Source organism: Anser anser (genome assembly GCF_964211835.1).
Source record: "Anser anser genome assembly, chromosome: 6".
Lineage (NCBI taxonomy): Eukaryota > Metazoa > Chordata > Aves > Anseriformes > Anatidae > Anser > Anser anser.
Window position 1 is genome coordinate 38762068 of NC_139726.1, and position 13223 is coordinate 38775290.

A 13223-nucleotide genomic window follows, 5' to 3' on the forward strand; every position below is an offset into this window, starting at 1 on the left:
TTTTAGGAGCATATTTATAGTACCCTGTTATTTATTATCTTTTTACCATAAAACTTTTTTTGTATTTCACATTTCAAACAATGTTATTTTAAACATATTTTAAACACTTACATATAATTTTATTCTCAGAGATCATTATTATTATTATTTCTATTTTTTCAGAAGCCCCACATGTAAGTACTGCAGTACTGTCTGTACAAATGATCTTAAATTGAAGTAGTAATTACTACATTTGAGCATATTAATAAGCATTTTCAGAATCAGAGTTTGTGCATATGTTTGAGTAACATGTATATGTTAGTCATTACATATAACATTAAGCATTAAAACTTCTGAATGCTTCTGAAGTACAAAATTCCTAAACAATCCAAATTCCATGTGTGGCTTCTTGCTTAAAACTGCCTACATACAAAAGGAAATGAAGATGGCAAATGTGACATTAATTTTTGAAAATCATTCCATGTGATTTCTAGGTAGGTACAGACAAGCAAGTTTGACCTCTATAGAGAGAAAGTTGGCAGAAACTCTTCAAAGCATAAAGTCAGAGTGCACACAGACAAATATATTTGGGAAAATGTTTTTTGAACAAAATCGTAATGTCCATGACCCGACCCGTGCTCATATGTATATATTGTAGTTGCCCCGGATTCGATATGGTGACTTGGAAATCTTAAGATATCATCATTCATTATTTCCCTGCACAGATTCTGAAATCATTGAGCATCTGAAAACCTAAGAAATATAGATAACACTTACTTAAATGAAGTCTCCCATAAGTTCAGAACAGCTAACATTGAAGGATTTATTGCATGCAAATTTTCTTTCATGTAACTGTATGCTGATGTGAAAGACTTATTCCAAGGTTTTGGCACTACTTCTAGTCTAAAAACAAAACAAAACACACGCACATGCACACACAGAAGACAAACAAAAAAACCACAGCAGGATGAACATAGCTGTTCTAAGAACAAAAATATTTGTATATTTAAGATAATCAATTTCCATCCCAGACAAATTAGATCAATCTAGCTTTCTGTTGATTATTCAGATGTTAATAATGCTATCTTCAAATATTGACCACTGTATAAAAAATAATAATAAGATAGAAACACTGGCCAAGTCTTAAGAGATCTGTAACTTATTCATGGTATCTTATACCATGTTTTATCCTTAGAATGTAATAAAATTATCATATAATATTTAGTCAACTAATTAATACACAATTTTCTACATTATGTTGAGTTTATGTTTATAAACATATTCAATTTGTTAAAGGTCATCATTATAGAGCCTTTTCATAAACCCACTGGGTCTGTTTTCAACTTTTTAAAAGCATTATGCTATTTTGGTGTGGGTGGGTCTTTTTTGTTTGTTTGTTTTAATTATATGCTCCTAACTTTTATTTCTTTTAAAAAATGTTGAACAAGGTAATTGGCCATTTTCCACAGACAGTTGAATTTTACTGTTAAAATATTGAGTATTTCAATTTGAGAAATACATATTGCAACCTTTATTTCTTTTGTTGTAACTCAGATTATACAAGTGTAACTACAGTTTTTCAGTATATTTTGCATAGTCCCATTCAGGAACCAATGACAGAATTATTTTATTTTGTATAGCTAGAACCATTAAGTTATGCCCTGCACTGTTTGTAACTGTCTCCATGTCTTCCTAACTTCTTAGAGTTATTACTCAGATATGAAATGGAGAATTATATTTTAACCTGTCTCAGATCCTTCTACCTCTCATCAAATCTCAGGCACTGGGTTTCCAATGAAAGGAATAAGTTATGTAGAGATGTGATTATGTAGAATCCACCTCAGAGAACTCTGGGTCTAGATGAATAACTTCCATTTCTTCTTTAAGTGGCCTCTGCATATTCACATCATGAAATAACTTTCTAAATAATACTGCCCTGAAAGGATTGTATGAATTAAGTCACAACTAGAGACTGAAACGCTGCTCTGTCATACTGAGCACCAACTTGGACAACGAATCGAGAGGCATTTTCTAGATCTGCATGTGACACTCTCTGTAAATGGCTCAAGCAAGGAACAAAAAGAGATTAAGCTCTCTAAAGCAAAGCCTGGTTATTACCGTAAGGAATTTAGACGAGGCTCCAAAAAGTGTTAAACTAGCCACTTAGACGTCTGCAAAACTGTAGCACCCTAAACTTCTGCCAGTAAAGTAATTCTGGCTTCTGCTACTGCAAACAATCAGAAGTACCACTGAGCAAATCAGCAACTATCTCACACTTAGGGCAATTTCTAATTAACAGCTTAGCTATTCCCCCATACAAGCCTCTTGACAAGCCTCCTTCAACTGTTTCGGTTGACCATGTGCTAAACTGCACATAAGCAGTGCTTTATTGACACTGTTTCGGCAATTTTCATTCAAAAACAACCCTGGCATTAGGGTAGGGCAGGAATGAGAATGCTCCAGCACGTATTCCCACCAAAAGAATTAAGTGCCAAAATTAGACAAACACTGAGTGCATGAGAGAGAATACCATTAGGTTCTCAAACAGTAATGATGATTTTTCATACTGTTTTATGAAAAACTAATCTAAGAATTTATTCAGACATTACACCTCTCCAAGATTTTACTTTGATAGAAAAAATAAAAAATGATGCATCTTAGAAGGAGAAAACAGTACGATGGAAGAAATTGACCACAGTTCCATATGTAGACAAACGTAACCTCAGTTCACAAGATACTGAAACACTTTATTTCCAACAGAATAGCACAGTAATAAATCTGTATTCTATAGGAGACAGAAAAAGTGTTTATAGGGAGTTAGGTTAAAAAAACTAATATATCTTTAGAATAAAGATCATACTTCAAGTACTGTTAACAGAATAAAAACTGTTTTACCGATGACTATTCTAGTAGGATAATTTTATACTTTGAGTTTGGTGTGCAAGTGTGTGACATAAGCTTACATACAAACTAATGTGATGTCCTACAAAATAACAGTTCTTAGGAGACATGAAAGATCTTCAAAGTCAGAAATTGTAGGATGGCCTCTTACCCAGGGAATATAAAACAATGAATTATTATCATATTACTCCTCTTTTCAAGATGCAAATTGCCTAAGTAATATGCGTCACAGTCACCCTCCTATATACTCTAAAGCCTGCCATTTGGTATTTAAAAGCTTATACCTCAAACCACAGGCCAGAAGTATTATTTACAACAAAACCTTTTCTGGTTTTAAAATCACACAGTAATACTACCCCCAAAGCAGAATCTGGTTGATTTAAGCGGACATATTCTGTTTCTACAGTATCCGTAAGATTTCATGCACTACAAGGCAAATTTATTTACCAGTTCAAGCCTGTATCTATGGAATAGGTACCTCTTTACTTTCAAATCTCAGTAAGAAATAAAATATGTTCTAGAAAAGTTGATACTAGGCTGGTCCACGCTGGGCAGATGTGTGACCCTGGGAGTAGCGCTATACTCACTTTCAGTAGCCTGCAGAGATTTTAAGGCAAATGTGAATGGAATGGAGATAGTCTCTTACTCTAAAGGAACGCCACATCTGCCCACTAGAACATGGAGGTTGCTACACGCTAGATAACCCAGCCAAAAAAGCTAGGCACCTATTAATGTTTTACTACATTTTAGTGAACTGCTGTGAGAGACAAAAAGTCTGTATTTGTTACATTTTGGCTCAATACATACAGGTCTAAGAATGTAGTAATCTGTAAACAATACAAAGCTTCAGTGAAATCAGTGCAAAAGAAGGCATTGTTCCATCGATTACAACGCAAGTTATACACAAGGATTTGCCCTGCTATATCCCATTTTCAAATGCTGTGGGGTTAAATGGGAGATTTCTTACTAGTTAACCACTGCAAAAACAAAATTAATTCCAAACAATTATTCAAGGTAGATACATGTTTTTCAGGGTTTTTCCAGAGATGCTATATAATCATTACTTGAACTTAGATAACTAATAACTAAATCTTATTTACTGTTACTGTTTTGTGTAGAGCTCCAGCTGACACGGAGTAACACTACCTAAGACTATTCCTTACCCATGCTGTTCTACCCACCCCACTGTTCTCCTGTCAATGTTTTTGAATAAATATATTTTCTTACTCTGCACGATGAGGTAGAAGAGAATCCTTCTTCTTGTCTTCTTTTTCTCTGGTATCTCTTAAAACAAAGTCAACTGAAAAAAGTGTAAAAGAAAAAAAAAGTAAAATAAAATACCAAGATGAGAATAAGCTTATAAAAGGAATAAAGATTACCAAAATGCACAGCTCATTGAAATGAATGGTTTTACTTGGATACACATGAAAATAGATTTAGTAGAAAGTTATACTATTAAAAAGGGCTTTGCAGAATAAAGTAATGTGTTTTTTTTTTTAAGTTTTGAAAGATCAAAAATATTGAATAACATTCGCTTTCAACCTTACAAGGGTAAGAAAATCATTATATTATTTTTGTTAAAATGCACCTCCAACATCTAGGAGAGCACTTCATGTAATTCTTCCACATTGGTTGCTCTCAGCCGTGACCAGAACTTGACAACAAACATTTCTGAGTATTAGCAACTTAGGATAAAACAAGAATAAAATACTAGAAATGTACCTATAGCCTTTTTTACACTCAGAAAATAGTCTTCTTTCATTTCATCTGTCAATGAATGTATGTGTTCATCAAACACTTTCAGATGATGAGGAATTAAAGCTAAGATGCGATCTAGCCACGATTCATCCAGTGGGGCTACATTTCTTGTATCAATTCCATGGTGAATGTAATAGTAGTATTTCTGCAGGATAAAAGATTGCATTGGTCAAGTCCACTACCAGATAGCCATTGCTAGAGCAAGTTTCACTGACATATGGGCTTATTTAGCAAAAATAAACGTAATTAGCGCTAAGTGCTTTTTTGTTTTCACAATTCTGTCATTGTATCAATCATCTTGTCAATTTTTACAATAAATGGCTAGCACTATTTTTCATTAAATATTCTTGAAAACAGTCTTTAGCTACCACAATATCTTTCTCTATTGGTGTAGAAGAATCTGATATTGGAGTCTGGATTCCATCACAGGGTTCTTCAGGAAGGTCTTCCTGCCTGACACAAAAACAAAACAAATAAACAGAAGAGTATACATCACATTCTTACATACATTTTACTGGCATAAATAATACATAGTCACCCTATATGTCCGTTCTGAAAAAAAAAGTAACTGGCAAAATTTTACAACAAGCACAAGACATTCTGATTCAAAAAGAATACTGAAGCATCTGACCAAGTTTGTATTTCACTTCCTAAGTTTCACCTTTTAAAGTCAGTGATGTAGTTCATACTCACAAACTTTCTTTTGTTTTATAATCTTAGAACGTTTAAAATTATTTAAAAATTTGATTCATTTATCAAAAAGGAAAAGTACATTATTCAAAGATAAGGAAACTCACAACATAATGTTAACAAGAGCACTTCTGAAACGTTCTTGCTTTTTTTTCAGATGACTGCTGCTCTGCAATTTAGAAATTGATGGTCCAGCTTCATCAGCTCTAGAATCCTGTATCTTGAGTCTCTTGTATCTTGCCTTTAAATATTCTCCTTGCAGAAAGTACATTTTGAAGTTAAAAAAAAAAAAAGTTAAAATGTATTGCACATTTACCTAAGTTTCTGAAAGATTTTCATTAGCAGAACTAACTTCTGTTAATCTTACCAGGTGGATATTCATTTTTTACAGTAAAGTCTTCTGATTCGTCGTCATCTTGTTCTTTACTCATACGGAATAAAGGACAAGTCTGCTGCCATGGTGGCTTAGATCTTGCCTGGAATAAATATTTTATATTTTAGTTTTATATTTGTCATAGGTTTTTCTAACACTGACAACACCTTAAACATAGTAAAAAAAATCACTAATAATAATAAAAAATTAATATATAGCAGAAATAAGGCAGCATAAAAATCATACAATAAACTACTACTTATATGTTGCCCTAAACTTCAAAATATCCAGCTCACAAGAAATGAGCATATTAGACTTACATGTAAGTGTTCTTATACTCTCTAGTTTTATACCTTACTTAAATATCTACATTTTTTTCAAATGTTCAAAGTTTTGAAAATATTGAAATGTATTTCCAAATATTGAAATATCAGTAATGCTCTGCATGCAGATATATAGTGCAGACAGTGAATATACATGATTCCACTTCAGCATACATCTGAATGGTCTTTATGTAAACATGCTGTGATACATACTTGAAAATTAAAGCTATAAAAAATCCAAGAAAACCACCTGAGACAACTGTGGCAGTAAATTCACTGTTCTCTTTGCCAACTCCCCTTTGCCACTTGGACCAGCCTTGGGAAAAAAAAATAAAATTAATTAGTACTAATATTAGGCTCCCGGAATACTTGAATTTGTAATCTTGCTATAATTCCATTTTTCAACTCTTACAATAATTTTATACATACAATTTCATATAATTTCCCTACTCTTTCTAGCATGTTTTCATGTAAAATTTAACTTTCTCAAATACCTTTGACAAATCACAGCTCTGAAAAAAATGAGTTTTATGTTAGGAAGCATTTATGTAACCTTTTTGCCAACATCTCCATTAAAGCCTTAAAAGATACCATGAGCTAATATAGATATACAATTCAGTTTTTCATTCAGATTCATCAGTCAACATTTTTTAAAAACACAAAATGGTCTTTTTTTCTAAACTTCCATTTAGGAGTGCCCAGGATTCTCTGCATTTCCACAACACTGACCCCTCAGCGCCTCCCATGCAGTCTCTGTCCAAAACTGCCCTCTGACCATGCCCTGGATTCTGGCTATCATGTTTTAGCACAGCAGCTTACTAAAAACAAACAAGACAGACTAGCTGTAAAATTATTTAAAATTGGCTACCAGGAGTGCTTTTGTCTATACTTCTATTTGTCCTTTGTTTCAGCCTGCCACCAATGTCCCATCATTGCCCACCCCACCTCTTTTCATACAGACGCGCTTGCAGTAACACTGTGCACTTATGCTACTACCATCCTCATCCTGCTTTGTTTCTTACGCAAAGGCTGTGGAATGGAGAAAAGATAAAAGCAGAGGAGGTTTGTGCATACATACGTGAGCTACCCCTAAGCAAGCCGGGTTTAATACCATTTGCAGTACAGTTGCTGTGCCGTAGAACTCCCCAAGTTTTAGGCACTTAAGTATTTACATGAATTTTGCAATTCTGAAGCAAGACAAAAAAATTAAACCAGGCTCCAAAGAAAACCTCTGTCAAAAGAGCAGGATTTAACAAAGTGATAAAGTAAGTATAGAGATACGTATCAGTTGTTAGCAATCTCTTCATAAACCGACTTGCTGTGTAAACACATGGTCCAACTTGAGAAAGAGGAGCAAACACATTCCCACTCCAGGAAGTTCCCCTGAGCACAATGGGGAAAAACTCCTTGCCTACCACTAGCTGTAAGAGGTGGGAGTCACGCAGCAAAGAAATATCCTGTTTCCAAATCAACAGTACTACTCTTTCAAAGAACAAAAATTCCACCACCCCCAGATGAGATATTAAACTCATCTGGATTCACCTGGAACAGAGATCAAAATGCCTGGTGAACAGGAGTGCTCAAAACACCAAGTAGGCAGATCCTGGTATTTTTAATCTAGTTTTTTGCCTACCACAGAAAAGGTGACTAAGACTTTGCCACAATAATCACATATCTCTTTCAGTACATCAGTTACTGCTCTCACCAATCTATCTTCCAGCTAGGCAGGGTACACGTGCAAGATTTTTCACACACAATCATTGAAATTCTACCAGCCCTAACAGTCCTAACAGTCTTGTAGGCTAGAATGACAAAAAACAAACAAACAAACAAAAAAAAAAAACCAACACCAGTATTATAACCAATACAGAAAGATCTACATGACAACTCTGATATTTGTCTGGTAATTGGAGCAGTTGTAAATCTACTGAGAAAATATGAAGCCATTTATTTCTCTGTCATATAACATATTGAACAGAAAAAAAAAAAATCCATACCACAGATTGTGTGACAGCTATCAGTCTTTTGTGATACTAGCAGGAATGTGTCTCTTAATAGTGAACGTGCAGTGCATCATAAAATGGCCGCTTACCAAGCTGATGAGCCTATAGGACACAGTGTAGCCTACAGACAGAGTTTGGAGGAGTTTGAATATGGCTTTATACAACCACACTATCAGAGAATTGTAGAAAAAAAGTAGGCTGGATGGGACCTCTAATTATAGGCTGAACAGGACCTCTCCTGCTCAAATCAGTATTTATTAACTACAAGAAGTTAGGTCAGATTGTTCAGGCCTTGTCCAATTGAAATACAAAACTCTAAAGGCACTGTCTCTCTGGGCAAATTCCTCCACTGCTTAATCATCTCTTTGTGAAGAATGTCATCCCTATACACGGTCAGCATTTTCCACACCACCACTTGAGAGCATTGCTTCATCTTGTGGTGCACAGCACCAAGAGGGATCTGGCACCATCTTTCTCTATAGTTCAGGTAGCAGAAGACAATGGACACCTTCAGGGTGAACAAAAAAGTTCCCTCAGACCCTCTGCATACCTAAGAGCTGCAGCCTCCCAGCCATCCCAGCGGTCTGCTGGACCCTGGTTTGTCAACAACCTTCTAGCTGCTGGACCCTAACTGGATTCACTTCTGCTGCTTCTGAATCTCAAGTACAGACATTCTCTTTGTTTTCCACACATTGCATAACTGCACTGAAATTTAGAACTCATTGTTTCTCTAGTCCAGATTCTACAGCAAGACAGGAACACTATCGGCTGTCCTCTCAAGGGCAGGGACAGGAAGAATGATCTTTTTGTATAGGAGAAAATGCTTTTGAACTTCCAGAGGAGTACTAGCTATTGCTCTCAGTGATGACGTCTATAGTCTCAAATCCTTAGATTCCTGGTTAGCAACAAATAACAGAAACCTGGGTATTCTTATAAATAACAGGGATACAAAAATGACCAAGACTTTATCTTGTCTTCATATGCAACGTTACACAGATTGTTTCGATTTTCTTTTGCTGAAAAACAAAATTCAGCGCCACAGTTTATAACTCCAATCTGCTAGTGATGACAAATTCAGTAATGAGATTAGCCAATATTTTTTAACGACCCACAGTAAACTTATACTGGTAGCGAGATGGACTAAAAAGAGAGTCCTGGAAGTGAGGACTGTCTCTAATAGCTAAGAGCATCTGCCACACACCCACTAACATGCACAGCAAAAGAAAAATACCCAATAAGAGAAAAATTGGTGACCTTTTAATCCACTGAAGGAAGTTATGGATTTCACTCAATATATTTCAGACATTTCTTTAGAGGAAAACAAATCTGAGCGAGTAAGTCAGAAACAAAAAACAACCAACCAAACTCAAAAGAACAGGATTGTCTTACACAACAGAACATGACTTAACAGAGCAGACTCTTCCTTCTAATTAAATTAACCAACTACAAACCAATCAGGCCACCAGAGAAAAGATACAAATTAATATTGGTTAATGCAAAGTGATGAAAAACCACACACACAGTTAAACGTTTCTATTGGAGTTTATCTTCAGCATTTAAGGTTTCTGCAGTTCTAGAAATAGACTGAACAAATTAAAATCTCTTCGTACTTTATAAGGAAAAAAAAAAAAAATCAGAAGCTTGCCTCAAGCCCGTTTTTTAAACCCGGACGCTAAAAGCCAGTTTAACAGAAAAACCACCCCTCGGGCCCCTTCGGCAGCCAAGTGCCCCTCAGCCCCTACCTGCTCGCTGCCCATCTCCGCGCACGACGAGAGCGGGCAGGCGCGCAGCTGCGTGGAGGGGACGCTGTTGCCCGGCAGCAGCGCGCGCCCCAACGGCCGCTCCCCACGGCCACTCCGCGAGCGCCTTGGAGGCGGCGCGAAGGGGGCGCGCGGCCCCGGCCCCCCACCCTCGCTCCTCTTGTGCGCGCGCGGGCTCGGGGGCCGCTTTCCTGAGGCGCTGCGGTGAGCACGCTGCGAGTAACGGGTGCTGAAGCCTTCGCTTTGGCGGTGGTTTTGTCAGGGTGAGGCCCCCGGCTAGTGCTGCCGAAGCTAGAGGGTGCAGCCCGGAGCCTGCTCTGCTCGGCCCGGAGGTTTCCCGCGGCGCGCAGCGCTCTGAAGCGACGCCTCGCTCCTTGGATGCGTTTCATCTCCATGAAACATACCGCGTTTTGTTAGTTACGAGCAAAGGGAACTGCGTGGTTGATCAGCGGCTTTATTTGAAGTATGGTGGCCTCTTGACGCTTTAAATGCGATGGAAACGTTAGAGGCTTCAAACGGAACTGTCATTCTTTACCTGAATGTAACAAAATGTCACAAAGCAACTGTAATTAGGTATTTTTCTCCCAACATGCAGTCCATTGTCTTAAGCAGCAGAACTGTGGTCTTGAGGAAGCCTCACCCAGTACCTGCTGTAAAGGAGAATCTGAGACAACACCACCAAACTTTAAGCCAAGCCCTAGATTGCATTCTGCAAACAATTAAGGAGGCCTCAGGTGTACTCAGTGAGGTAGCCTGCATGTTAAATTTAAGCGAGGCTACACACAGGTTTTGTAGTTGACGAAAAGCAATTTGCCAGCTGATAATCAACTGAAGGGGTGACATTTGGGAGGCTTGTTTTAAGCTGTTGCAATGTATTTTCAGTTTCAGAAAGTTGAATTTAAACTTTGCTATTATTTCACTGAGATTGTCTTCCAAGTAGAAAGTGCTTGATGCCCTTTTGGGGCCTGCCAACTCCAGCAAAATGAGAGCTAAAATTGAGAAGTATGTACTATTCACTGCTGTGTAAGTAGGCATTCCTTCGTAGCTTTTAAATTAGCAGATGAGTGAATTCAGCTGCCTGTTTTTAGGCTAAGCACTGAGACATGTGTGCTCCAACTAAACATATATACATTCAGCTGTGCTTTCAGAAACATTCTTAATTAACTCTGATGTCTAAACCACAACGACCTAAGGTTTTTCAGGTGCCACGTCATGCAATTTGAAGTCAGTTGATCTTACGCACAACAGCTGTTGCATTAAAACCTGTATTAACCACCTGCCTCTGCCCCACACAAGTAGGCAAACTAAAGAATATAATAAATAAAAATCTTTCAGTTTCATTGGCAGTGAATGGATGTGCCCTGCATTATAAATCCGATGCTGACCAGTCCAAATGTTACAATTAGTATAATTTCTAACATTTTGCTGTGGTCATGTTTGGATTTCAATGGGATATGAAGCAGCTGTTGCAATGTGAGATAGTTTGTGTGAATTTTAAAGAAGAGGTTTTGAATGTTTTCATGCTAGTAATGCATAAATGATGGTAACTCAGCAGTGGAGTTAGCCTGCTGGAAAATCCCTACAAATGACCTCTGACTCAGGGCTGTTACCTATGAACTGTACATAGAGCATTGTAAGACACAGAGTTTTAAACTTAAAAGTCCCTATGATAAAATAAGACAGGCAAAGAACCAGTGAGGAATTTTTTGCTTTGTCCAGTTGTAGAAAATGCAGCATTAGTTGGAATTCCAGTCTCATTTTCTAAAATAGTACCAAAGCTTTGATCCTGAAGCGAGAAATACCCTCATACTCAAACACATGGTAGGGAGATTTAAACAAGCCATGTGCTGTACTAGCTATAATACATAACAATCTAGCCAAAGAACAGGAAATCCTTGCTATTTCTCTTTAATGATGAGGTATTCAACCATTAGAAACCATATATACAAAGGTAGTAGCACTTTCAGTGCACATTGCCATATACTGTTGGGCATTACAACTCCTTTTAGAAAGTGACATTTTGTTTTTTCATTATCTTATTAGGAAATTAAAAATGCTCCTATTTTTAACTGAAGTATTTACTGGCATGCTTTGTGTGTTTTGATAAGAACCAATAAATAATGCTTAAAAGTACAGTCTAACAAATGTAATAACTCCTGTATGTACGAGAATTTACAATTCTTAGATTTGTGTATTATTTTAAAAGTAATTTCAGGAATTTTTTTTTCCTTCCTCAGAGGCACCTATCAGTCCCAGTTTAAAAAAAAAAAAGTCCTTACTTACTATCAAGAATATCATAATATGAATACTTTGTGCTCAGCATAGGTAATGCTGACTTACTCTGTCTGTAAAACACGTATGTCACAGGAAGTTTCTATATGCGCTTTTCTCAAAAGTGAAATCTTAATTTCACTGGAGGGCAACAATTTTGTGACAGGTATTACCAGGTCAAAAATCATCCTTTATCTTCCCGTTGTATTGTGAAAACAACAAAAGCTAGCACTGTCACATCAAATGATTGATTCTTTGAACATTTTGTGTGTTAGCCTAGCCTTTGTTTATTAGGTCTAAGAATTTTTACATCATAACTCATGTACCTGCTTTTGGGTAAGGAATTTCCTTGTACTCTCATGCAGTGATAGGTGGCTTGGCAGTTCAGCCCTGTAATCATACCATTAACTTGGTAAACTTTCTACACACGAATTTATCTCTTATCTTGCTCGCTCCTCTAACGTTGAGATGGCCAAGCAATATTTTCAAGTCTGTCAGCTTCTAGGTTCTTAAGGCACAGGATGATTGGTTCCTGAAACAAATGCATATCAACTACATGCTTTTATCTTGCCGTGATTTTACATTGTATTTTTCCAAGCATAACTTACTTTATTTGGCAAGAACACAGTCACAACTGTCTTGTTAAGAAGATGGTCAGTTATCATCTAAACTATGTATTTTTCTAGTATCTCCTTCCTTAGAAACACTTTTGAAAAGGCAGAAAGTTGAAGGTGTTTCAAATCACTACTAGTATTAAACAGAACACTTTGTTTTCTAGATGTCTTATAAATAAAGCAGAGCAGCATTCCTGATAAGGATTTATAGAACTTATACAGGAAACAAATAGTTAAATTATTTCTGAACTTTATGCTGCAAACAACAGCAGAATACAAACACAAGAATACACTATTTCTTTCACTAAAAAGAAAGCTCATTTGTGCATTTCTAACAATGGGAAAGATTTCATTTCATCAATGAAATGTGCCTTTGTAGGAAATGTAGTGTTCAGGCCACGAAAATGAGTTATATTCCTTTTGAACGTAAACTGCTTTCCTGAAATTTTTGTGGTGTTGTTGCTTTTTTCTTTTTTTTCTTTTAAATAATTTAGACTTCTACTTGAAAATTAAACAAATGTACAGTTAGTGCCCTAGGAGGCTAGTATTTG

The 13223-nt window shown here is 36.6% G+C and overlaps 1 protein-coding gene across 2 annotated transcripts in view; it reads right to left on the bottom strand.

Annotated features, from left to right (window-relative positions):
- Positions 1–10210, bottom strand: part of DNAH7 (dynein axonemal heavy chain 7) — a 105199-nt gene extending 94989 nt beyond the window's left edge. Inside the window, exons 1-8 of one of the 2 annotated variants that reach the window (XM_083842973.1) lie at positions 9770–10210; positions 6275–6340; positions 5696–5804; positions 5436–5583; positions 5007–5091; positions 4603–4783; positions 4108–4180; positions 757–882 (exon numbers count right to left, since the gene is read on the bottom strand). In XM_083842973.1, the coding sequence (XP_083699099.1) occupies positions 757–882; positions 4108–4180; positions 4603–4783; positions 5007–5091; positions 5436–5583; positions 5696–5804; positions 6275–6340; positions 9770–9784 (803 nt within the window). In that variant the 5' untranslated portion in view covers positions 9785–10210. Of the gene's footprint in view, positions 1–756; positions 883–4107; positions 4181–4602; positions 4784–5006; positions 5092–5435; positions 5584–5695; positions 5805–6274; positions 6341–9672; positions 9748–9769 lie in introns of those variants that run through there. The other variant, XM_083842974.1, reaches the window with a different exon arrangement.
- Positions 10211–13223: the final 3013 nt, after the last annotated feature.